Source organism: Bombus huntii, chromosome 3, assembly GCF_024542735.1.
Source record: "Bombus huntii isolate Logan2020A chromosome 3, iyBomHunt1.1, whole genome shotgun sequence".
Taxonomy (NCBI): domain Eukaryota; kingdom Metazoa; phylum Arthropoda; class Insecta; order Hymenoptera; family Apidae; genus Bombus; species Bombus huntii.
Genome location: NC_066240.1, coordinates 13,434,954 through 13,457,452, shown reverse-complemented (window position 1 = coordinate 13,457,452; position 22,499 = coordinate 13,434,954). Strand labels below are relative to the sequence as shown.

General features: G+C 39.6%; 2 protein-coding genes across 8 annotated transcripts; both read left to right on the top strand.

Annotated features, from left to right (window-relative positions):
• Nucleotides 1–139: 139 nt before the first annotated feature.
• LOC126863458 (protein stoned-A) lies at nucleotides 140–11,645 on the top strand. Of its 7 annotated transcripts, none has more exons than XM_050613658.1 (3): nucleotides 226–689; nucleotides 4,720–4,889; nucleotides 8,893–11,645. In XM_050613658.1, exon 3 carries the CDS (start codon nucleotides 8,926–8,928, stop codon nucleotides 11,638–11,640), a length of 2,715 nt encoding a protein of 904 aa, XP_050469615.1. In that variant the 5' UTR covers nucleotides 226–689; nucleotides 4,720–4,889; nucleotides 8,893–8,925; the 3' UTR covers nucleotides 11,641–11,645. The 7 variants fall into 7 exon arrangements, 5 of the variants coding, with proteins under 5 accessions (XP_050469617.1, XP_050469615.1, XP_050469614.1 ...); XR_007688867.1 differs by having other exon boundaries at nucleotides 544–689; nucleotides 8,767–8,904; XR_007688866.1 differs by lacking the exon at nucleotides 8,893–11,645 and adding an exon at nucleotides 4,975–6,836 and having other exon boundaries at nucleotides 544–689.
• Nucleotides 11,646–11,778: 133 nt separating this feature from the next.
• On the top strand, nucleotides 11,779–22,456 carry LOC126863451 (protein stoned-B). Its single transcript, XM_050613634.1, has 11 exons — nucleotides 11,779–12,369; nucleotides 12,892–13,894; nucleotides 14,032–14,200; nucleotides 14,309–14,510; nucleotides 14,750–15,244; nucleotides 15,648–15,882; nucleotides 16,040–16,208; nucleotides 16,357–16,471; nucleotides 16,624–16,942; nucleotides 17,154–17,364; nucleotides 17,610–22,456. The coding sequence occupies exons 1-11, from the start codon at nucleotides 11,782–11,784 to the stop codon at nucleotides 17,752–17,754; spliced, it is 3,651 nt and encodes a 1,216-aa protein (XP_050469591.1). The 5' UTR covers nucleotides 11,779–11,781; the 3' UTR covers nucleotides 17,755–22,456.
• Nucleotides 22,457–22,499: the final 43 nt, after the last annotated feature.

Genomic DNA, 22,499 nt, shown 5'->3' with positions numbered 1-22,499 from the left:
GTTAGTAGGGACAGATCGATGGCGAAGAATTTGGTATCCGCGAACGTGTTCGCGTTTTGAGGCCGTCGCTAGCGAAGGGTGGCTAGGAGAGGGAGAAGGGGCACGTTATGGAAGTGGGGAGGGCTACGTTAAGGGGCGTCGGGGGCGGTGGTCGTCGTCGTTTCTACGCGCATGTTTCTTCTCCGCGAAACGGATCGATGCTGGAAATAGCTCGACCCGCAGGAGAGTACGAGGTGAGTCGGCTTCGCTTTCGGCAGGGCCTTCGCAGCTCTCCACGCCCGCTGTTTCCTGTTTTCCAGACCAAAGGGAAAACGTAACTCGTAGCTAGAGCCCACGGTCCGTCTTCTTCACGTTCCCGCGAGCTTCCCTCGTCATCCGGCGAACGTTATTCGCTGATTTCCTCTTCGACGTCGTTCTTCCTCTCTCCCCCTCCTCAGAGAGTCTCTCTCTAACTGGACACTCTTCTCTTCTTCGATCGTATTCGATATCTGCCACACTGGTATCAGTTCAATTTCATCCTCCGTCATCTTCTGTATCACTCTTCTTCCTTCTTCCGGTGCTCGTTCCTCCGAGTGTGTGCTTCGACGATTCATCTCACCGGCGACCAAAAGAAACACAGAGAAATCTCGACCGCGGGATGACTCGAAAAAAATGTGCGTCGTACCGATGTGGCTGACGAGGCTGGAATCGTAAGTACAACTAGCCGAAAGATTTTTCTCAAACGTAGGTGTATAGCGCCGCGAAAACCAGAGCGAAACGTGGCCGCCGTGACACGACACCTACGCTTCCTCCGATTGATCCGCGTTCTAATACGTTTCGCTTCGCTCGCCTGAACGATCTGCACTCTGAATTTTTAACACGTTCCTCTGCTTTGTCGCAGTGACAGAGAGACGTTATGGCCTCTCCACTTGTTTCTTTGCAACCTGGCTATTTCGTTTGCAGGGTTCGTCCGGCCGCTTTCACAGTTTCCTCGAGAAGGTTTCCGGTTGCGCCTCTCGAACAAAACACCTTAGATAGAATTGATCTAATCATAGACGGATGATCATGAATGTCTCGTAGATGTCTTGTCTATCCTATAATCTCTAGAATATAGTAGAATCGATTGAACGCGAAGACTGTGTCATAGTGTTAGAGGTAGCAATGTCTAGGGAAACAAAGTGTCTCGGTATATCTACGACGGCTTTGATACGTTCCAGGCCGATTTAATGAAAGACACGTAAACTAAAAAGAAGCATTTCGTGTACTATAATACGTAGAAATATTCTAGACCGATTGTGGCTTCGTACATAACGCTGACGCAGCAATGATAGTTGCTAAGACGATAATGAAGCTGCCCATTGAGAACTGACTTGGTCGATACGCCTCGCGTTTCCTCCTTTCTGTCATCCCTCGCGAATTTACCATCGGATACGTGCTTCGTGTTTCGATTATGCATCGGGCTTATTACGTTCTCACATCCATTCGATGTTCACCTTTCGCTTTCCTCTTTGTAATCGAATTCTCCGTTTCAGCCTGGAGTCTCGGTGGTGGACGCCTGGAATAGAATGGAGTAACGATTTGAAATCGAACGGTTGTCGAATTATATCGTCGTAAGACAGGTGATAAAACTGGTCGAGTATAGAGCATCGTCCGTGCCGGTATTACGCGTGCGCCTCGGTAAATCCGGTGGACAAATGTTCGGCATATTGCAGCAATGCTCTTCGCCGAAACTTTTATTCAATTACGTCAGAAACTCAAGCTACTCTCCTACGAAGAACAGATATCGTGCTCTATTGTTCTTCAACGACTTGCAATATGTATCGGTGCTCGTCGACTTGGCTCTTCTACGTTGTATCAAATAAGATTCTAAATATGCGCAATTGCCTTGTAGAGTGGATTTTATGGGACGGAATTTCTTGTTTTATACAGATCTTTATTTTCTTATTTTTGGAAACGTTATGTGGCAGAATGTTATTGGGTAGAATATTATTGTGCAACTGAGGAATAGTAGAATATCTATTTAACATATTTGTTGCTAGTGAAATATGATTACCCATCCATGGGTTTGCCATTTCTTCTTTTACTTTTCTTAATCCTTATGAATAGACTGTGAATGTTTATGCAATTTCGTGTTTTTTTTTATAAACGTTATGAAATGGAATCTGCATAGAAATTTGTTTCACCGCTTAATTTTGTATACCAGTGAAGCTTATTTGAACATAGAATCTCGTTATAAATGGAACTGTATATTCTATTTAAAAAATCATGATTAATGTATATCTTCCCAAACTCGAGTGTATTATAATCTTTGACGTTACGCAATTGTGTTCACTGCTAAAATAAGAACAATCAAAATAATGTTTGTTTCAGTATGTTCTGTGAAAAGAATATTAATCGTGAATCCGAATTAACAAGAATGAAAATGCAATAATTGTATTAGCAGCATTAATTAAGTTAATGAATCAATGCCAGCGAATGTGTTAAGACCACGTACAGTGTTCGAGCATTGGAGCGACGTTGGATTTCATATGGGGTTTGAATTTTCTAAATATAAATCGGCACGCGCACCATTTTTCTCCTCTATTGGATTTCACTCCGCTAGACCCCTTCCTTAAATTTTTCAGTCGACAACTCAACCATATACCGTGACACTGTTCTCCATCCTGTAACCTAGAATCTACGAAAAACAAAATGTTAGCTATATCTCTTTCTAAACTGTGAGGTTAAGAGTCATAGAAAAAACATGTCAGATTTTGGAATTAAATTCAGGTTAAATTGTTCTCCACCTTGCAATGAAAATCTCTAAGACAAATTCTGGTAAATCTCTTTGTATATTTTTGATAATATTTCCAAAATTTTCAGGTTGAGTTGTTTCCCATCCTGTAAGCTAGAACCTTTGAAACAAATAGAATTTTTGATAAGTCTCTTCCTAAATTTTGAGGTTAAATCGTTCGCCATTCTGTAAGCTAGAATCTCTGGCACAGAAATAGAATTTTTGATAAGTCTGTTCCTAAATTTTGAGGTTAAATTAAGGTTCAATTGTTTACCATCCCGTAAGTTAGAACTTCTGAAACACAAATCTTTGATAAGCCTATCTATGATGAGTCTCTACCTAAGTTTTGAAGTTGAATCGTCCTCTATCCTATATGCTAGAATCTCCAAAACAGTAATACAATTTTTGATGAGTCTCTTGCTAAATTTTGAAATTAAATCATTTTCTATCCTGTAAGCTAGAATCTCCGAAACAGTAATAAGATTTTTCACGTGTCTCTATATCTAAAGTTTGAGGTTAAATCGAGGTTCGATTGTTCTCCATTCTGTAAGCTAGAGTTTCTAAAACAGAAATAGAATATTTGGTAAATCTCTTCCTACATTTTGAGGTTAGGGATCATAGAAGGAACTTCGTTTAAATAAATGATTGATACAGAGGTTTGATAGTAGCTGGTAATTAACTCTGGTAACAAGTGTTGCTGTCGATTCTGTGTGCAAAGGCACGAGCGGCACTGGTCGATAATTTCTGTTCACCTGGTGACGCTGTTCGGACCAAATTTAATTATCTAGATGCCGGAGATAAGAATATACCTTATCGTGTCAGGCATTGAGATCATCTCGCGATATTATCATCGATCGTTTCTTAAATTTAACGTTAACTTCATCGACCAGATCTTCGTTGATTGAAAATTGAAAAGCTATAGATATATGAAAAGCAAAGAATACAATCAATCGTCACGATCAAGTTCCACTGGGAAACGCTGAAAGTTTGAAAAGCTTATTTGCAGCAGGACGAAACTCTATGAAGGTCCCTTGCAATTCTTAAGATTTCATCTCAACTTTTTATTCTTTGGTGAAACTTTCGTTGGCTTTCAAGCTGGACTTTCGTTTAATTTAAGTTACGCTAGATCGTACCATAAGTAATTTTGTACTCACATGTGCAACTTCAAAACATAAAAGTATTTTATATCCGATTGCAATTAGATAGCGTTCAATATTTATCAATAATATCAAATATCAACGTTTATATTAAGACGTAAAAAAGTTTCTCGTACTTATCAGCAGATAATACCTTATCTGATCTTTTCTGGCGCTATTTTTACAATTTACCTCACTTATCATTTTTAATTTCTGCTTTCAGAAATTGTAAAATTGCGATGGAAAATATTCGGTTACCACTTTGAGATTCAATTTTCTTGTATATTTTTTAATTGTTTATACTACCTGATTAAGGTGACGCATCTCAATTATATTATATTAAATGCTTTGTCAAATTTTGTTTAATGTGTATGGCTGATCATTCTGTTGATTAAAATACAGATATTTATACAAATTTATACTTTAACGAAGACGACTAAAAATATTGCAGATATGGGCATTTATTTGATTTATCGATTGTTGCAATACGTGCTATATTTTGGATATTTTATATATTAACAATAATGATATTTATTTGTAATTAACAGCAAACTTTGTACCTGTATTTACATATTACAGACTATAGTAAAAGATGGAGTTAGGATAAAAAATAACAATACTAGGTAACAAGATATGTTCATAGATAAATGCAACAGAAAGAAGAAGAAAATAAGATATAATATACAATAATGTTAAAAGATACGTATTTGATATATTATTTTTTCATATTATTACTTATCAAAATTCCTCAATTTATAATCATCTTTCTTATCACATTTAATTCTATTAACGCTGTTCACGATCTTTCTAATTGTTAATTGTAAATTTCAGGAATTACCGTACCAAACTTTCCTATCTTAGAAATTCGAAGTCGAGAAATCAGATGCAAAATAGAGGAGCGGCATTATTTGTGGAATGACCTGATATCCTTCGTTCGATCGAATTAAACAGAACAGAATTCTCGTCTTCGTGGAGTCGTAGAATTAGAACAGTGGTCGTAGGTGAGATTGCCGATTTCTCAACCGTTATCGATTACAGTTTCCTGGGTTGCATGCAGGTGTACTCTGACGATGATATCGGTTTTAGTTGGGGTGAGCTGCGATAGTCGTTGAGTTTGTTAGCACACCAGCCTCGACACGACCACCCTGCGGTAATCTGGAGCACGTGCTCTCTCCTGCTCCCCCAATTATCGATGAACTTCTGTTTCGTACACTATGTCGGTCCCTTTTGCTCGTTGGTAGCTCGTCTACTTGCGACGGTGTCGATTTAATTGCCATGTTGTTCGTCAATTGTGGTTCTCGGTTGTTTGCAAATTTCTTAAGTTCGAAGAACGTAATTTACTCTCTGATCTTGTCATTTCAAGTATTAATAATTCGTCAAGATATTGAGATGTACCAAATATGGTTAAAATCGTAATAAGAAAGATTGGAAGATATTAGGATCGAAATACTATTCCAATAATTTTCCAGATAAAGAAACGAAAATATAGGAGGATGAGATATTAGATTAAAATTCTACCTCTGTGCAGTTCTATTTGTGCATTTGTGTCCTAGTAATTGTAAAGTATGTTGCTATTTGTATTTACTTTATATTTATAATCATATTTATACTTTATATGTGTGAACAATTCTTGAAGTACCTAGTACAAAGATAGCAATTAAAATTAGGTATGATATAATGGAGGTTGGATGTATCCTAAAGTATTTCCTAAATTTGAGGTCCTCGACAGAGTTAAAGTCCAAATAAAACCTAAATTCTACCAAACATTCGTAAGAATCTACAGACACTTAGTCCAATTATTCAATTATTTAAATAGTTGTAGCAAACAACTGTCTTTATATTTCTGGAAGAATAATCCCAATGCGTCGTTGGCAATTAAAATTATGGCACAGATGGACATTGTTGTCGAAAGATATATAGCTTACACTGATGTTAATTAAATTGCCCATTCGTAACGGATTAATATGCTAACTATGACTGTCGCGTAAGACTTTAAGCCTCTTATCAACGATATAGATCGTGGTGTACGCTCGACTAGCAAGGGATATTCGCGTGTTGCACAACTTTGTTCTATCTGTTTAGAAGATACGTAGTATCGCGTGAAAATATATGATCTTTTCAACCCACAACGTTCGTTTAGTATATGAGAACAGTTTTCTCCTCTCTGTTCATTAACCATTGGCAATAGAAATATATTTTTTGGAGTGGTTTTATGAAGAAGACACAATGCACTGAGATTTGAGATTAACTTCAGATAATCTCAGACCAGATAGTTAATTTCAAGTTACAAAGCTGACAGATCTTTCATGTTATCTTCCAAAAGCGATATTTTAAAAAGTTTTAGCCGATATTATACAATTATGTGTTGTTATGTCCTTGTAGTATTCCTTTAGGTATTTAGTGCTTTTTATTAATTATTAAAGCAACACATGTCCTTGGTTGGCTTTATCAAGTAGACGTAATTATGTGGCAAGATTTGAGACCACAGAAACCATATATTACACATTTATCGTTTAGTCAATTAGTATTTTATAGAAGAACGATGTTACGTGTACGCAAAATCAGACGCAGAAAAGACGAGACACGAATGCGGTTTCTATCGTGTGATGATACAGACTCATTGACCTAAAACCAAACACTGATAAAATACACAAGGAAAGAGACAAGATTTCTGGCATTTTCTCAGCAATACCGCTACGGAGGAGCGTTGTGAAAGGCCAACAGGAAGGGTAAAATGGTCACGGTTGTACGGTACTGCTGATCGATCGGACTGTTCTGGCAACGATCCCATTACGCGTACACGACCGTCCAAATCGAACGTTTCATTTTTATCAGACAGACAGAAAAATTGCAGATAACGACAGCTTTGTCCTCCGTGAAACTCGACGGCCTTTGTCCTTCGTCTTTCTCGTTTCGATCCCATAACTGATATATTCGAATCGATCTTATTTCAGGTCTGAGTCTAATTAGACTAAATCAGAGGATACAGTAGATGAAAGCGACGTGGCGAAGTGATAAAATCGGTTAATAGTCGAAGCTTACCGTTAAGCAAGCTAATGGTAACTGTACCAAGCGATTAGAAACGTATCAAGGACCATAAGGCTCGTAAAGACAGGCTGCTGCCCGACGCTGGTTTGTCTCCGATGTTGGTTTTCTCTTCTTTAAACTTCTTCGTGCATTCGTGCACATTGCTCTTGTGAACCATGTCATCTCCGCAAACATTCTATAGCCTTCTGTGGACAGTCCGCACGTGAACAATTCAACGGTGACACGCTGCTCTTGCTTGAAATCCGTTATTTACATGCAACGAAGAGGAAGAAGAGAAAGAGTTACTACGAAGAAAGAGTTGTCCCACCGATATGTGGAATTTAAACGACCTACAGTCACTTGCAAAAGTCTACGTACATCCCTTAGATATAAATTGTTATGGTCAATAGTTACAGTACAAATTATTCTGTGACCAAATGCGTTTTCCATTTCTTTGCATTTAGTCGAACGCACAGAATTCATCAGGAGTATGTAGATTTTCGTTCGACTGACTGAGTAAATCAGTTAATAATAACGTTGCTAGCGTCGTATACATCGATACGTGTACGACATCGTTTCGAGAGTTCGACGCGGAAAGATGAACGAGCGCATAGAGCGACGTGTTTCGCGGCGTGCACGCGTTAAAAAAGAAGTGGACGAATTTAGCACGGTTATAAAGAGCGACCGACTAAATAAAGATCGGTAGTGTGCAACAAGTATTCGAGGATTCGGCAAAGTAGCCTGAAACGTCGCGTCGGTGTTGTCGTTTCATTCGCGAGCACACGCATGTCACTCGCATCGCACGCTTCGCACTTGCAGCTTGCTGTTCGCGTTGCCCTCTTCCTGCACCGATCGATCGATCGTCGATGATACTCGACGATTGCATAGAACGCGTATAGAGTATTATTATAGTGTTGCTGCGACTACCCTTGGTCACTGTGGATCGTTTAGAATTGCACATAATGGCGAAATCTGCATGAAAGCACCTGTAATAATCGCGTGAATCTAAATCTTTTCTAATTGAAAATATCGTTCTCCTATGATTTCGTATCGCTATTGTTACAAAACCTAAGACCTTCTCCTAAAAAGAAAACACACGAAAAAAGGTTTCTCGTGGGAAAAAGGTTTGAACACGTTCGCTACTGTTACTGATCGCGTTTTGTTTCTTGTATTTCTGTACAATGTACTCGATGACCAGATACAGGCGAAGCTTACATTTGTATTCGTTGATTTTCAAGAAGCGAGTTACGAAAGTCTTCGTACATCTTGTGATAAGACTATTATTATTCGCATTAAATTTTCCTATATGTATAGTTGGTAAAAGAAACGTGAAATTTCATTTCGATATTTCGGTATATAGCGTATATATTCTCCACCAAGGAAATGAAATTGAAGGGAAGATAAGATACTCGCGGAATATTAATATAATTTACAGTTTAAAATAACGTATGAAGTTGGAATCTGTTTTGGTACAAACGAGTATTCTATACGTTTATCGAGTCAACGTGAGCAAGATTTTTGTGAATGACTGTATACGTTGGTAGCGAACGTGCTAATAACCCATTGGCATGCACAGTTATTAAGCAGTCTGAGGAAGACTATACGTATGATCCCCTCAGAAGCCAAACTAATCAACTCGACTCGTGTGAAACGATAAGTTGTATCGTGGCACAACCGACAGATAGATGATTCTAAATTCTGAGCTCAGCTTGAGAAGTAATATCCCTGTGGTATCGTCATCTTTCTCCATGAAGTTGATCAGCGTGGTTCTTGCATGGCGCGTACAACATTTGGTTTGGCGTATAAATTCATAAAAATTCGTGTTACTATCGCTTGTCACCTTTCGTACAGATAGAGAAGAAAAAGGAAGCCGAAGGCGATAACGACGTTTAAGACGTTCGAAAAACACGGTGTGCCAATGGGTTAAAGCTTGAACCTTCGAGGCAGACTAACGAAAAGTATGAATACCGATTGCAGAGGCCTCGCTTGTTCCACGGTAGCTCTTAGAGGATGCACAAGCTAGCCAAGGGCCTGAAGAAGAAGAAAAAGCCGAAGAAGGGCAAGAAGGGGGCAGAGGAGGACGAGTTCGACCCGGAGGAGCTCGAGCGTTACAGGCGCGAGCGGGCGGAAGCCCAGCAGAAAGCCGAGCAATCCGGCGAGCAGGCCAGCAACGCCAGCTCCGACGAGTGGAAGAAATTCGAGGCGTTGACGGCCGGAGTCGACTCGATCCTCAAGAAGACACAGGGAGATCTCGATCGTATAAAATCCACCTCCTTCTTCCAACGGAAGCCGCCGCTAGAAAACGAAAAGAAAGAGGAAGAAGAGGAGGACCAGGAAGATCCTGGTAAAAAGTTTTCTTCGAAGAAGTGGGTAGGTTTCGACGAGGAAGGTAATCCTATCGAAGGTGAACCACCGGACTTCGAGGGAAAGGGAAAAAAGAAAGAAGACAAGCCTCTGGTTAACGAGGACGGTCTCGTCGAACTTCCTGACGACGAGGATGAACACGAAGACTCCGCCGACGAAGACGTATTCGATACAACCTACGTTGACGTTCTGCAGAATATCGACGTTCAACTAGCTTACATTCCCGACAGTCCAACCGAAGAGGAGGCCGGCGACGACCCGTTCGACACTACAAACGCGGACAAAGTATTAAAAACAGTAGATAAGAAGGGGAACAGATTGGTCAGTTTAGGGAACGCGGTAGAGGTCCTCTCCGGAAGAGTCGATTACGTGAGTTCGTGCAAGATCACGAGAGGCAGGCGGCCTAGACTGCAACAAGATTTATTATTGGATGACTTCGAGGAATCTGAGCAACTTGCGGAGAGTAGCAGCCTAGTCGCGGAGCCTGTGGACGCGACTAAGACTTTGCTGGACGACGACAGCGACCTTCCTGATATTCCTGTCGATCTTACGAAGCTTCCTCCGGTTCTACCAAGGCCAGTCAGCCCGGCTGTGCATCAAGAGAACGTTGCGGAGAACAAATCGTCTAACGGACCTTTGGATATTTCTGAGTTCGAAATATTGAAAGAGAAAACGATCTTAGAGGAGATTCCTGACTTGGACGACGCAGAGTTCGATTTAGACGCAGCGCCAGATGAGCCGGTACGTCTCGAGGAGGCTGACGATCCTTTCAAAACTAAGGAACCGGCGGCTGTAGACTTTCAAGCCGAGATAATAGAAGCAAGCTTCGAGGCAGCTACTTTCGTCGACGAAGAAGATCCGTTCGACACTACTTTCGCCGAGAATATCCTTCCTGGTAAGACAGAGTTAAAGTTCATCGAGAAAGAACTAGAGGAACTTCCTGTTTCAGAGGTGACGATATCCTTGACCGATCCAGCTGGATTGAACAGAGACTATGAGACAGGTTTGCTGAAAGAAGAGCTCAGAGCAAAGGCCAGTAATTTGCAAGCTAAGAAGGATCTTCTAGGAGGATCTACAACCGATCTGAGTCAACTTGCGGACGAACCTATAGCTCCGGTAGAAGATCTCAGCTACGTAGACCCTTTCGACACCTCTGCTATCAAAGAAATTCCTCCTGGAAAGACAGAGTTGAAGTTCCTCGAGAAAGAGTTGCTTGGTGAACAACCTAATCTTTCTAATTCTCTGGACGACGACGATTTCGATCCAAGAAAGGACGAGCAGCAGCCAGCTGTTCCGGTTGACATTACTGTATCCAAGCTACCGCCAAGGCCTCCTCTTCCAACAGCACCTGTTAAACCAATCTTTCAGGTTGAATTCGAAGAAGAAGAAGATACTGGCGAGGTTGGCGACCGTGGACGAAGATCTTCGAGGCCAGAGGTGCTAGAACTAGCACCTTCGAAGACCGTTGCTTTCGAACTGCCTACACCATCCAAACGTCCAGACCTACTGACAACCACCGAAGAAGAGAAAGCTCTACCTTCGAAACCTCTGACACCTTATTATTCTCAGAAATCTATCGACGACTTGTTACCTATACAGGAGGAGGAACCTGATGTGGATCCTTTCGATACCAGTTTCGTGGCCAAGGTAGCTCCCGGGAAGACAGAATTGAAGTTGATCGAGTCAGAATTGTTGAAACAGGAGTCAAAGTTACCTCATAGCCTGAGCGACCACGATTTTGATCCGCGAGCCGAAGGGGAACCTGTAAGAAGACAGAGCGATTTCACAGCTAGTTCTATCAGGCCGAACAACTTGAAAATCGCCGAGCTTCAGGACTCTGTGTTGAAGAAGTTCGAGGAACAGAGGAAACCGAAACTGCAGCAGAGGCAGGAGAGTTTGCTGGACGAGAAGATCGAGGTGGACGCGAAGCCTCTGACGCCAAGAATCGAGTCGAAGCCCATCGAAGAAGAAGAAGAGATTTCCTACAACGATCCTTTCGACACTTCTATCGCCACTAATATTCTTCCTGGTAAAGCGGAGCTGAAGATTCTCGAAAGCGAACTGCAGCAAATTCCTGGAGAGCTGCCCGTTCGTCCTGTTCCTATCGCATTCACAGCGATCATTAAAACTAGCATTCCGGAGGTTGATCCTGACTTTGATCCCAGAGCCGAGGAAAAGAAGGAAACAGCAGATTATTTGTGCATCGACGACCAAGATCCTGGAGCCAAAGTACTTACTCCTTTGCAGAACGACGACTTCGGTTTAGGAGAGGACGTGGATCCTTTCGACACCAGTTTCGCTACCTTGGGGCCAGGAAAAACTGAACTGAAGATACTCGAATCTGAATTAATGCAGAAATAGAAGATTTAATCTATCCTCCTTCTCTTCCCAGTAAAAGACTCTCTGCTAAGCGATCTGCGCAATTATATATTAGAAAGTACTATACCAAAGAATATTTTAAGCAACGTTTAAGCTGGTCCATTAACCTTTCGATCGAGCAACATGGATTCCAAAGGTGGAAACCCTTTCTTGATGGACGACTACAGTGTCGAGTCCAACGACAGGAAAACTAGCCAACCGTCGAATCCTTTCCTCCAGGACTTCGCGGACACGGAAGCAGCCGCAGGAGGAGAGAATCCTTTTCTGAATTTTGCAGCAGACCAATCTTATCAATCAGCCATTACAGTCGACTCGACGAACCCTTTCGCTACTTTCGCCACGGAGACCACTGCACCTAGCACTGGTTTCGAAGCTACTACTACCGACACTACGGCATCTAACATATTCTCTGGTCAATCGGCGAACATTTTTCAGACGACTGTCAGCGAGTCGAGCACGAATCTGTTCGACGCGCCGATCTCTACTCAAGCGACTGACGAACTTTTCGGTCAAGAGTTGCAGTCTGCACCTCCGCCGTCTCCGGTGGTGCCTGTGACACCAGTTCAACCCAAAAATGGCAAGACTGCACCGTCGAGGCCGCCTCCACCGAGACCTCAACCACCGGCGCCTCCTAAAAACACCAAAGACTTGATCTTGTCGGTTACTGGAGCTATGGATGCTACTTCTAATCATCTCCTGGATCGATTACAGGTTCGTTATAGTGAGATAAATGATAATTATATACAGGATGCTTGGAGAACTTGAGCGTTGTCAGGATATTCCCCTGACTAATGAGTATCAGGGTCATTGGGTGTGACACTTACTATTCTGCATGATCATTTTTCAAAAGAAAGAACATGTAGAGTTGGTTTCCATCGATTATTAATTATGAAAATTATGAAAGAGAGCAGTTACTTCCTTATAGCGACGGTTTACAGTTACAGTTTTTTTATTTATTACCTGACTCAAACCTAGTGAAATTGTTAAAAGATGCGTGTTAAGAATATTTTGATATATACGTATCTTTCAAGTAGAAGCGTAGTTACTCAGGACATTGACCTTGACAACATAGACATATCAGTGAGGAGACCATTTTCTACATGCAGTTTCTTATGCAATTGTTAGGTAAAAATGATGTGTACCATCTTGTATATAAATCATTACCGGATAAATCAAAATCAAAATTGTTATCTGTCAAACTTTGGTTCGTTTCATCTTGATCGTTAATTGCAGGCAACAAGAACACCCAGTCCGACGTTAATGCACTCTCCATCGCCAACTCCGGAGCACAGTTTCGCCGACTTCCTGGACGTGGATTCGAACGTGCCAGACCTAATGTCCGACGACAGCAAAGTAGCAGAGCCATCGAAGAATCGTGACATCCTGGATCTCCTTGACGCACCTAATACAGAGACGACGACCACTACCATCTTCTCCACGTCGATAAACACCGAAGACGCCACCAGTTTGGTAACAGGAGTATCCTTGATCAGTGCCACTGGCCAGGACAATCCATTCGTCAGCATTACAGAGCAAGAGGCATCTCCTATTCAGGCTGAGGATGCCTTTAAGTCAGATTTCCCGGAAACTGCTTCTGTAACAAGTGAAAAGAGACCATCTATAGCGTCCACGACCGGAGTTGTTGGAAGTGACACGGAGAAAACTGGTATTGATTTAGATTTCGCTGCGGAATCCCCTGTTGTCTCAGAAACTATGCAATCGTCGACAGCTGGGGCTGAATTATTCGCTACCAGCGGCACTGAGCAATTGTCCACGATGACTACCGAGTCTGCGTTCTTTTCTGTTGCCGATACGATGTCTTCTGGACCATTTGGTACCATAGATACCACGGCCTCGCATTTCACGACATCCATGCAAACGCCTGGCACGCAACCTTTGTTCGCAAGCACGGAAATGAATGCGTCATCCGCTCAGTCCAATGGACCATTTGCTTCTGATTTACTTGGTGATTTCGAAGAACCTACGAAAGATATCAGTGGCATGACATCGACCAGCCCGACTCCGGGAGCTGAATTTCCCATCAGCGAAGCGTATAAGCCTGAAGAGCAGTTGGATAACTTTGCAGCAACTACGAAAGTTATCGAGGGTACTGGCGATGCGTTTGATATTTTTGCTTCGAAGTTTGATAAAGCTGCGGAGCAGGAAACCAACGCTGGAGATCCTTTCTTGGATGCCTTTGGTGGCGGGCCTACCGCCATGGACACGTCTAGCGATGGTAAAAGAATTTTCTTGTAATTTTCTGTAAGCTTGCGGATCAAATAATAAGTTTTTATGGATAGAAATTACACATATTTTCTTTTATCTATTGTATATTTAGATTTACATTTATTTGACTCTTTACTGTGTATTTAGTTTGGGGTGATTCGTCTGCGACCGGGTCAGAGACAGCAGTGACTGGATTTGGAGAGGCTGATGGGTTTGACTCGTTCCTGAGTATGACAGCACCACCACCAGAGACAAATGTAAAGAGAACCGACTCTGTAGATTCGGATGCGGGACCAGATTTCAGTGTATTCATTAAGTAAGCACCGATATATCAAATAATCAATTAATAAATATATAATAAATATCAAATAAATATTAATAAATATAAGTATCATCGTTTGGCTAACGTATTTTGTACCCATAGACCAAAAGAGGATGATCAAGGCGGAGCAATCGAAGGAGGAGCTGTCCCCGTGCTAGCGCCACCACCAAAGAGTCCGCAAAACACAGCTTACACAGATACCTCGCCACGATTCAATCCCTTCGACAAGTCAGGATTCGCACAGGACGCTATTCCCACTATGGAAACTGCTCAACCTGCTGAACTGACCAAGACAGATTCTCAGGTATTATAAACATCGACGTATTCGTTTTTGAAAATTGAATCTTATAATCTTCATTCGACATTATACATGCCTTTTTAAATATAAACTAAGCTGAAAATTTTTTGTTGTTAAAATACTCTATAACTATGTCTATGTTTCTGATAAAATTAATAAAACTAGTTGTTTATTATATGCATTACATTGTACGTATACATTGTATAGTATATTGTATATTGTTATTTGCTTTTATCTGATACTAGGAAACTCCTCCGACTCCCCTATTTGACGAAGACGTTAGCCAACCTTTGGAAGACTTCCCAAGAGTGACGTACACCGGTGACGGCTGGGACATGCACCTGCGCCAACCTAACAAGAAAAAGATAACCGGTCAACGATTCTGGAAGAAGATCTTCATAAAACTGGTCTACCAAGGTGACAATCCTGTACTCCAGTTGTTTAACAGCAGAGAAGACAAGGATCCCTTCCAAGAATTACCTTTAGTTCCTTCTTACTCGATATCCGACATCGGGGCACAGCAATTTGACCAATACGGGAAAATATTCACGGTGAAGCTGCAATACATTTTCTACAAGGAACGACCTGGAGTACGACCTGGCCAGGTGACAAAGGCGGAAAGGATAACGAATAAACTCAGTCAATTTGCTGCGTATGCCATTCAGGGTGATTATCAGGGGGTGAAAGAATTTGGAAGCGATCTAAGGAAGCTCGGTCTTCCCGTGGAACACGCGCCACAGGTGCAATTTCTTTTTATATCGGAATTGTACAGCTTTTTGGAAATAGAGTTTATAACGTAGACAAGTGACAAAAATATAGAACGCTCACTAAGGTTCGATCTTAGATGCAATGTTCCATTTTCAACTGTTCAAGTTTCCAAACATTCGAAGATTCGCATCTCTAAACTTTCGAACTGATAAAGTTTCAAATTTTCGAATTGTCAGATTTTCAAATGTTCTATTATGCAATGACGTGTTTTATATACGCATATATAAATTAAGTATTTTTTGTACATTACTTCATTGCTTGTTCTTTAGTGGTTCCTTAATGGCGATCCTTAATGAGCTAATACTGAAAAATTTCAATTATTAAAATAAACCATAGAATTATTATCATTGAATGACTTCGGTCTTTTCTGTACAGATTTCTCAGTTATTCAAACTAGGTTCTCAACTCTACGAAGATATGAAGGAGTTCTCTTGCGCGATCGAGGAAGCTCTGTTCAGATTGCCGGCTCATCGAGATCGGGCGCTCAGCTATAAGACAGAAGACGTGCAGATTACGGTCGTGGATGAATTGTACGTGGAACAGAACGCGCAAGGTCAGGTCGAGAAGCAAATAGCGCGTGTTCGATTGTTCTTCTTGGGCTTCCTCTCTGGTAAGCTTTGGCCAACTGTTGACAATTATCGTCATATTACCATAGAAATTTCCAATAGAATTTCTAATTTATAGTCAATAGACACCAGGATCTCGTTTATCTGTCCTCGGAATTACTTTACCATAAAAGTACTTTCATTAAAATTCCATTACCTCAGGAATGCCTGACGTTGAATTGGGAATAAACGACATGTGGCGCCAAGGGAAAGAGGTAGTAGGCAGACATGATATAATTCCAGTGGTAACCGAAGAATGGATCCGTCTGGAGAACGTCGAGTTCCACTCCTGCGTTCAACAGGATGAATATGAAAAATCTAGAATTATAAAGTACGTCTTCAACGAGCAACGAACGATTTTTGAAAATAGCTTCTTGATAACCACTTATAAGACTCTATCTTGAAACGATAATAACAACAGCTACACTGCTGCTAACTAACGACTAATTGCAATTAACACCTGACTAACCCTTTTGAAGGTTCAAGCCACCGGATGCATGCTATATCGAACTTATGAGGTTCCGAGTAAGGCCTCCTAAAAACAGAGAGCTACCTCTCCAGCTTAAAGCCGTAATGTGCGTTACCGGTAATAAGGTAATGTCACTTTTCATCCAGAAAATTTGCGCGCACCTCGACACTGCGTACGCTGCTTGTTCTTGTCGAATATCTGTCGTCTCTGCTTTGGCAGTTTTAGGCCTCTGGTTCGACGCTTACCCTCTTTGACCTCGTTCTTTCATTATCAACAGGTAGAACTGAGGGCGGACATTCTGGTGCCGGGATTCGCGTCAAGAAAACTGGGCCAAGTGCCCTGCGAGGACGTGATGGTACGTTTCCCCATTCCAGAGTGCTGGATCTACCTGTTCAGGGTGGAAAAACACTTCAGATACGGATCCGTTAAGTCAGCTCATAGGAGAACAGGAAAGATCAAGGGTATCGAAAGATTTCTCGGTGCGGTTGATACTTTGGAACCTCAGCTGATGGAGGTGACGTCCGGTCAGGCAAAATACGAGCATCAACATCGCGCTATCGTTTGGAGAATGCCTAGGTTACCGAAAGAAGGCCAAGGTACCTTCTTTGTGATAGATGTTCAACCTTAATGTAGGCAGCCGGTTATTTTTATATTTTTTTCTACAATCCTTTCTAAGGAATTAAGAGCTTCAAACTGACTCGTACACGTCTTGAATAATAATTGTTTGCATTTTGGTTGTCTTAACTGAAGAGTTACTTTATCCTATAAAATATGAATGTAGAATAATATCGATGATATCATTGACAGGAGCATACACGACACACCAATTGATCTGTCGAATGGCCCTAACTTCCTATGATCAGATCCCCGAGAACTTAGCCGAGTACTGTTACGTTGAATTCACGATGCCAGCGACCCAAGTGTCTCACACGACAGCGAGAAGCGTTAGTTTTCAAAATCACGACAGCGACACTCCACCAGAGAAATACGTCAGGAATTTGTCGCGACACGAGTACAGGTACGATCCTCCGACAATAATAAATATTTTACATGTTAAACTTTCGCATTTACTTCGGGTTTCAATCGTATTTTTATTAGAATATCGCACTGGTATTTTAATTTTAAAATTGTAAGAGGTAAGAAGCAGACTTATCGTGCTTTTCCTCTATGCTCTACATATAGTACGTGACAAAAATTTACAACATACAGCTATACAAATATAATATATAAATAAAAAAATGATTATTACTCGTCGTATACCAGAGTTGGAATCGAGCATACGCAAGGAGAAGGTCCAGGCGCGTACTTATCTGCGACCTACACACGAAAAATTCCGGAAACGACGTCGGAGACACAAGGAGAAGCTTCAGACGCTGGCGCGGAATCAGATTCCGATTCCTCCAATTAAATCCAAATCAGTCTTGCATAAGGTAACCTGTAACACGTACGGAACTTAAGGAGAATTACTTGTTAATGCTAAGGTATATACAGAAAGCGAAACGATGCCTGTGACTGGACGCGTGACGTTTCACGATTTGCAGCTTCGAATGAATGGACAATTTCCACGCGAGCAAGCGCAACACGTTATTGGAGTAATCGTGTAACCTAATAAAAAGCAATAGTGTATGTGACGTGCTCTGTTAAAAAGTTAAGATTCGAGAAAGTCGATCTTGACCTTTTCATATTCTTTCACAGTCAAAAGTGTGCCCCTTTTTTTTTTATATTATATTAATAAAAATTGCAAATTTTCAAGTGGTTTTAATAACGAAGCAATGAAAGTTGGCAATTATTTATTACATCAGTAAAAGTTACAAATTATCAGCAAGTAATTTTAATAATAAGTTATTCTCTTGTATTTCTCCACTATCAGGAAAGTTTTGAGTTTTAATCAAATCTTTTGCACGCATGATGAAGTGATTGTACTTGGCAATGTCGCACTGCAGAGTGCGCGTATCTTTAAACGCGTTTATCTTAAAAACTCGTTTTTATATGTTAATCTCTTTTTACCAAAGCAAGTCACACATGAACCTTGATATCTTCGAACGCACATCAATACTAAGAAGATATAATCAGGATAAATGGTTCGCGTGGGTTAAATCGTTAGTGGTCGCTGCGATCCGTGAAACGCTAAACGTCGACGCGTGTTAAATATAACGCATAACAGTTAACGAAATGTATGTATGAAAGGAGTAATTTGTAAGGGAGGACAATACCGATTTTACGTTCAGTTTAGCTTGCTAAGTAGTAATGCGCACTCGCGGTGAAAGGCTTTGCTCTGCTTGAACTATTTCAAAGTCGGATTAGCGGATTATTAGTTATTGAAGAAATTTAGTAAATTGGGTATGTAAAATTGGTTAAACAGTATTTTTGTTATTTCATTCCATGGATTTATCCGATATAAAAATATCAAAATATATATTTTATTTGGAATATTTTATATTAATTTTGATTATTCTACTTGCAGCAGTCGATATCTCCGAAGTGTTTTGCTTATTTAACGATTTTATCGTATCAACACGACGATCAGAGGACAATAATTGTTAATTAAGAAAGTCGTTATAACTTGGAAGAACCGTGCGGTGCATATCTCATCGTTTGAGCTTGCAGATGATCTATATCAAATGTTATCTAGTCGTTTACCGAAAGGTAGTTTATTCAGATTAATCGTCGGTTATTAGACACGTAAGTAAATAACAATAAAAAAAGATGGTATCGACAATTTTTGCCAAGAGAGGTTAGGAGAGAAACGTATATTATTTGTAATTATAATAGTAAACGCGACGCATGGGAGATTACAGTTCATTAATCTAGTCTTTAATAACATTTTGTTCTTGTATGCGACGCGAGCTGCAAGAATATGTTCAAACGCTTTGCAAATCATGTATACATAAGTCTTAGTGTGTAAGTTTTTGTTCGACGCTTTTTTTCTTTCCTATTTTTCCCCCAAAAAATTTCACCGTTGACGCGAGACGGTGGCTCGTCAAAGTATTCTGCGTAAAGCTGATAAGGCTAAATGAACAAAAAAAATCTATTTAACTATGTATAAGATAGGATAAACAATGCGAAAGATGTTATTAATAATTTTACATAAGATGAACGAAGATCTAGACACGTAAGTTTCCGTTGAGATTTTGTCGATTTTTCGTTAGAAATTTTTCATCCTGCAAAGGAAATCGGAAGAGTCTATTCTAGTCCTTAGCTCATAAGACGATCGTATGACATGTCAGGTGTTGATTCACCGGTCATACGTTATGTTAAGTCTATTTAGGTTAATGATAATCCTAATCAATTACGCGTAGAAAAATGTCTGCCGACATGCCAAGTAACGTATAGACAATTCGTGCTACTAATTAATATCGTCGGTTATATATAGATTGTCGCTCTGATCCGTGTCAATGCGAATATGAACGTATTAGGTTGTTCGAAAAATTCGTAGCGAAAGTTAAAAAAGATTTAACTAGAATTCGTCATTTGTAACTTCACGAGACTTTTCTTGAAAAATATTTCTTCTTTTGCTGATGAATTCCATCAAATAGCTTTTGCGGGTTTTTAAAGTTTTTCATTTATTGTTTATGTCTTTCGAATAAGATTCGTAAAGATTACACTAAAAAAACTTGTTCTATTAACGAATCTTTTATATTTCTCTTTGATTCTATTTAGTATCCAACTTGAACCAGCAAGTGTTCAAACGTTTCGTTGTTTATTGTAGATTTACCAAATAAAAACGCTGTAAACTTTTCGAACAACCCAATATTATGCCTTATGTTTATACTATGTCTCAAACTTTCTTCAATGTATTCAATCAAGTACATCAATCAGACAATACCGCTTAATAGTGCCAGCAAATAATGTTCTCTTAAAACTAAAATGTTAATATAACTAAGCAATTAATTGATCTACAAGACTGCATAGGTAAAAATGTTACATTGCGTACTTTGAAACAGTGCAAAGCTTTTCCACTTGCGGCGTGACGGTCTGTTTGCGTTGGTACATTAAATGGATCCCGAGAGGATTTTTTTCGGGAAAAATTCGTCTCGGGACCTGACGTTCCCAGCTCGTGATCTCAACTGCGTGTAATATCGTACTCTAGTGCGATATCCAAGAAGGCGATATCCAATTTATGTATTTAAAGGGAAAGGTTTATTTAAACACCTGATGCATGTATAGATATCTTAGGAAAGATATTCAAATTAGAGGTTATGTGTGATATCGGCAAGTCTATTGATGTTTGATAAGCGTGACTGTGAATGAATGAATGGATGAAAGCAAGGGGAAGCATGCAAATTTTTCGTCCCTGTGAGGAGGTCGTAAGTAAAATTTTAATCTTGGACAAAGCTAAAATTTATTTTATTTTCCTTGTAGCTATTTAGGTATTATTTTAAAAAGAATCATCCTTTATCAATTATTAATCCAATATTACAAAAATGTTCGATTTTATCGAATAAATCATCCTGTATCACCGAAAGACCTCTCGCTGAAGAACGATTAATGAATTATAATACACGTCAGAAAGAGTGCCTAAGTTCATAAAAGATAGTTACGCGTTTTGCGAAAGAAAATGAATTCTGTTGCCAATGTTGATTCGAAAAGGAATTAACGTTTACCATTTCGAAATGTTTGAGTTTTATAATTGTGTTTGACTTTTAACTAGTTTTCTTTTGAAATTATCACTGGGGATAAAATGCGTCGATAAGGTAGATTTCAATTTAATCTGTACGACCTCCATTCGTTGTTGCTCCAAAAAAATATCACTATCCCAGGTCAAACTTATTCGCGCATTTACATACATGTAATTATTAAGCTATGTAGATTTTAGATATAATCCTGTTAACTCGGCTCTCTAATGATTAATTGTAAAGGAGAAATTAGTAACGTCGTTGTTGTTCTTACAATTATTACTAAGTGAAAAAAATGAAACAAAATGTTCTGTACAGGTAAAGAGAGTCTGTAAAGATTACAGTTAATTGAGTCGTGCTAGGATCGGTAATTAATAGAATTTAGAAAGAACGTCCGTTGTAGTATGAAACGAGCAATGAAGGAACAGAAACCCCTTAAACTGCATTTTTACCTTCCCACGCCATTTTTTGGCCACGATAGATCGACCGATGATTTCGTCCGTCGAGCTTTTTATCGAACGTTAAGGAGTAAATCTTTTATAACAGCTGAGAACTATTAATGTTATCAATCATACATACCATATTTATTTCATTTTATTTGTATCGTTTCTTGCAAATTTATGATCAATAAAATTTAAACATTTCAACCTCTTCACCAAGCGCAATAACCTGCAATATCAACGAAGAATGGAGTGGAAAATAACGTCGATGATTTACAAAAAATAAAATACCTTAGCATTTTGAATACCCTATAAAAGCAAAGGCATGACTGTTTTAGTTTATATTCGTGTTTACTTATGTAGGTATGTAGCTTAATTAACATTTTAGAGATTCCGTTAATGGTTAGTGTGGTGTATCTACGAAGTTTGATCTCGAAAAGCACATGAAACGAGTATAAAGAAAAAAGTGTTTCGTTACGATTGTTGCGAATGATTTAACGATTGTTACGAATAATTTTGATTGGCATCAAATCTCGAAGTAGATATAAGGAGAAAGAAAAGATCGAGAGTGCGAAAACATTCCCTAAAGAAATTGAGATATAAAGTACCTCTAATCTCCGATCTATAATTTATAAATATATAAATATACATATAAATATAAATATATACATATATATATATATATATATACAGGTACACATGTATGTAATGTCGTAATGTGTAATTATACGTGTACGTATGAATGTAATTGTAATCTAATAGTAACCAATTGTGGTGTAGACAAGTGACAAAGAAGAAAGGAAAAGATGATTAGGGCAAGTTTGCTCTTTCATATATATGTATTATAATTTCGCAAACACACACACACACACACACACACACACACACACACACACACACACACACACACACACACACACACACGCACGCACGCAAAGAACGAGAAAATGAAAATTTTCGAGAAAATAGAAACAAGTGTAATACTGTTAGCTAATGGTATTATTGATAAATTCTATGTATCAATAAATAATATAACATTGTTTAAGGGACGAAATTGGGTTAACTACAAGTCGATTATTTTATAAGAATCTCATTAT

Bases quoted from the DNA above. Each gene is read 5' to 3' on its own strand.
- LOC126863458 (XM_050613660.1), top strand. From the start codon at position 8,926: ATGCACAAGCTAGCCAAGGGCCTGAAGAAGAAGAAAAAGCCGAAGAAG.
- LOC126863451 (XM_050613634.1), top strand. From the start codon at position 11,782: ATGGATTCCAAAGGTGGAAACCCTTTCTTGATGGACGACTACAGTGTC. The intron at 14,201-14,308 runs GTAAGCACCGAT...TTGTACCCATAG, and splicing joins GATTTCAGTGTATTCATTAA to ACCAAAAGAGGATGATCAAG. The intron at 16,472-16,623 runs GTAATGTCACTT...CATTATCAACAG, and splicing joins TGTGCGTTACCGGTAATAAG to GTAGAACTGAGGGCGGACAT.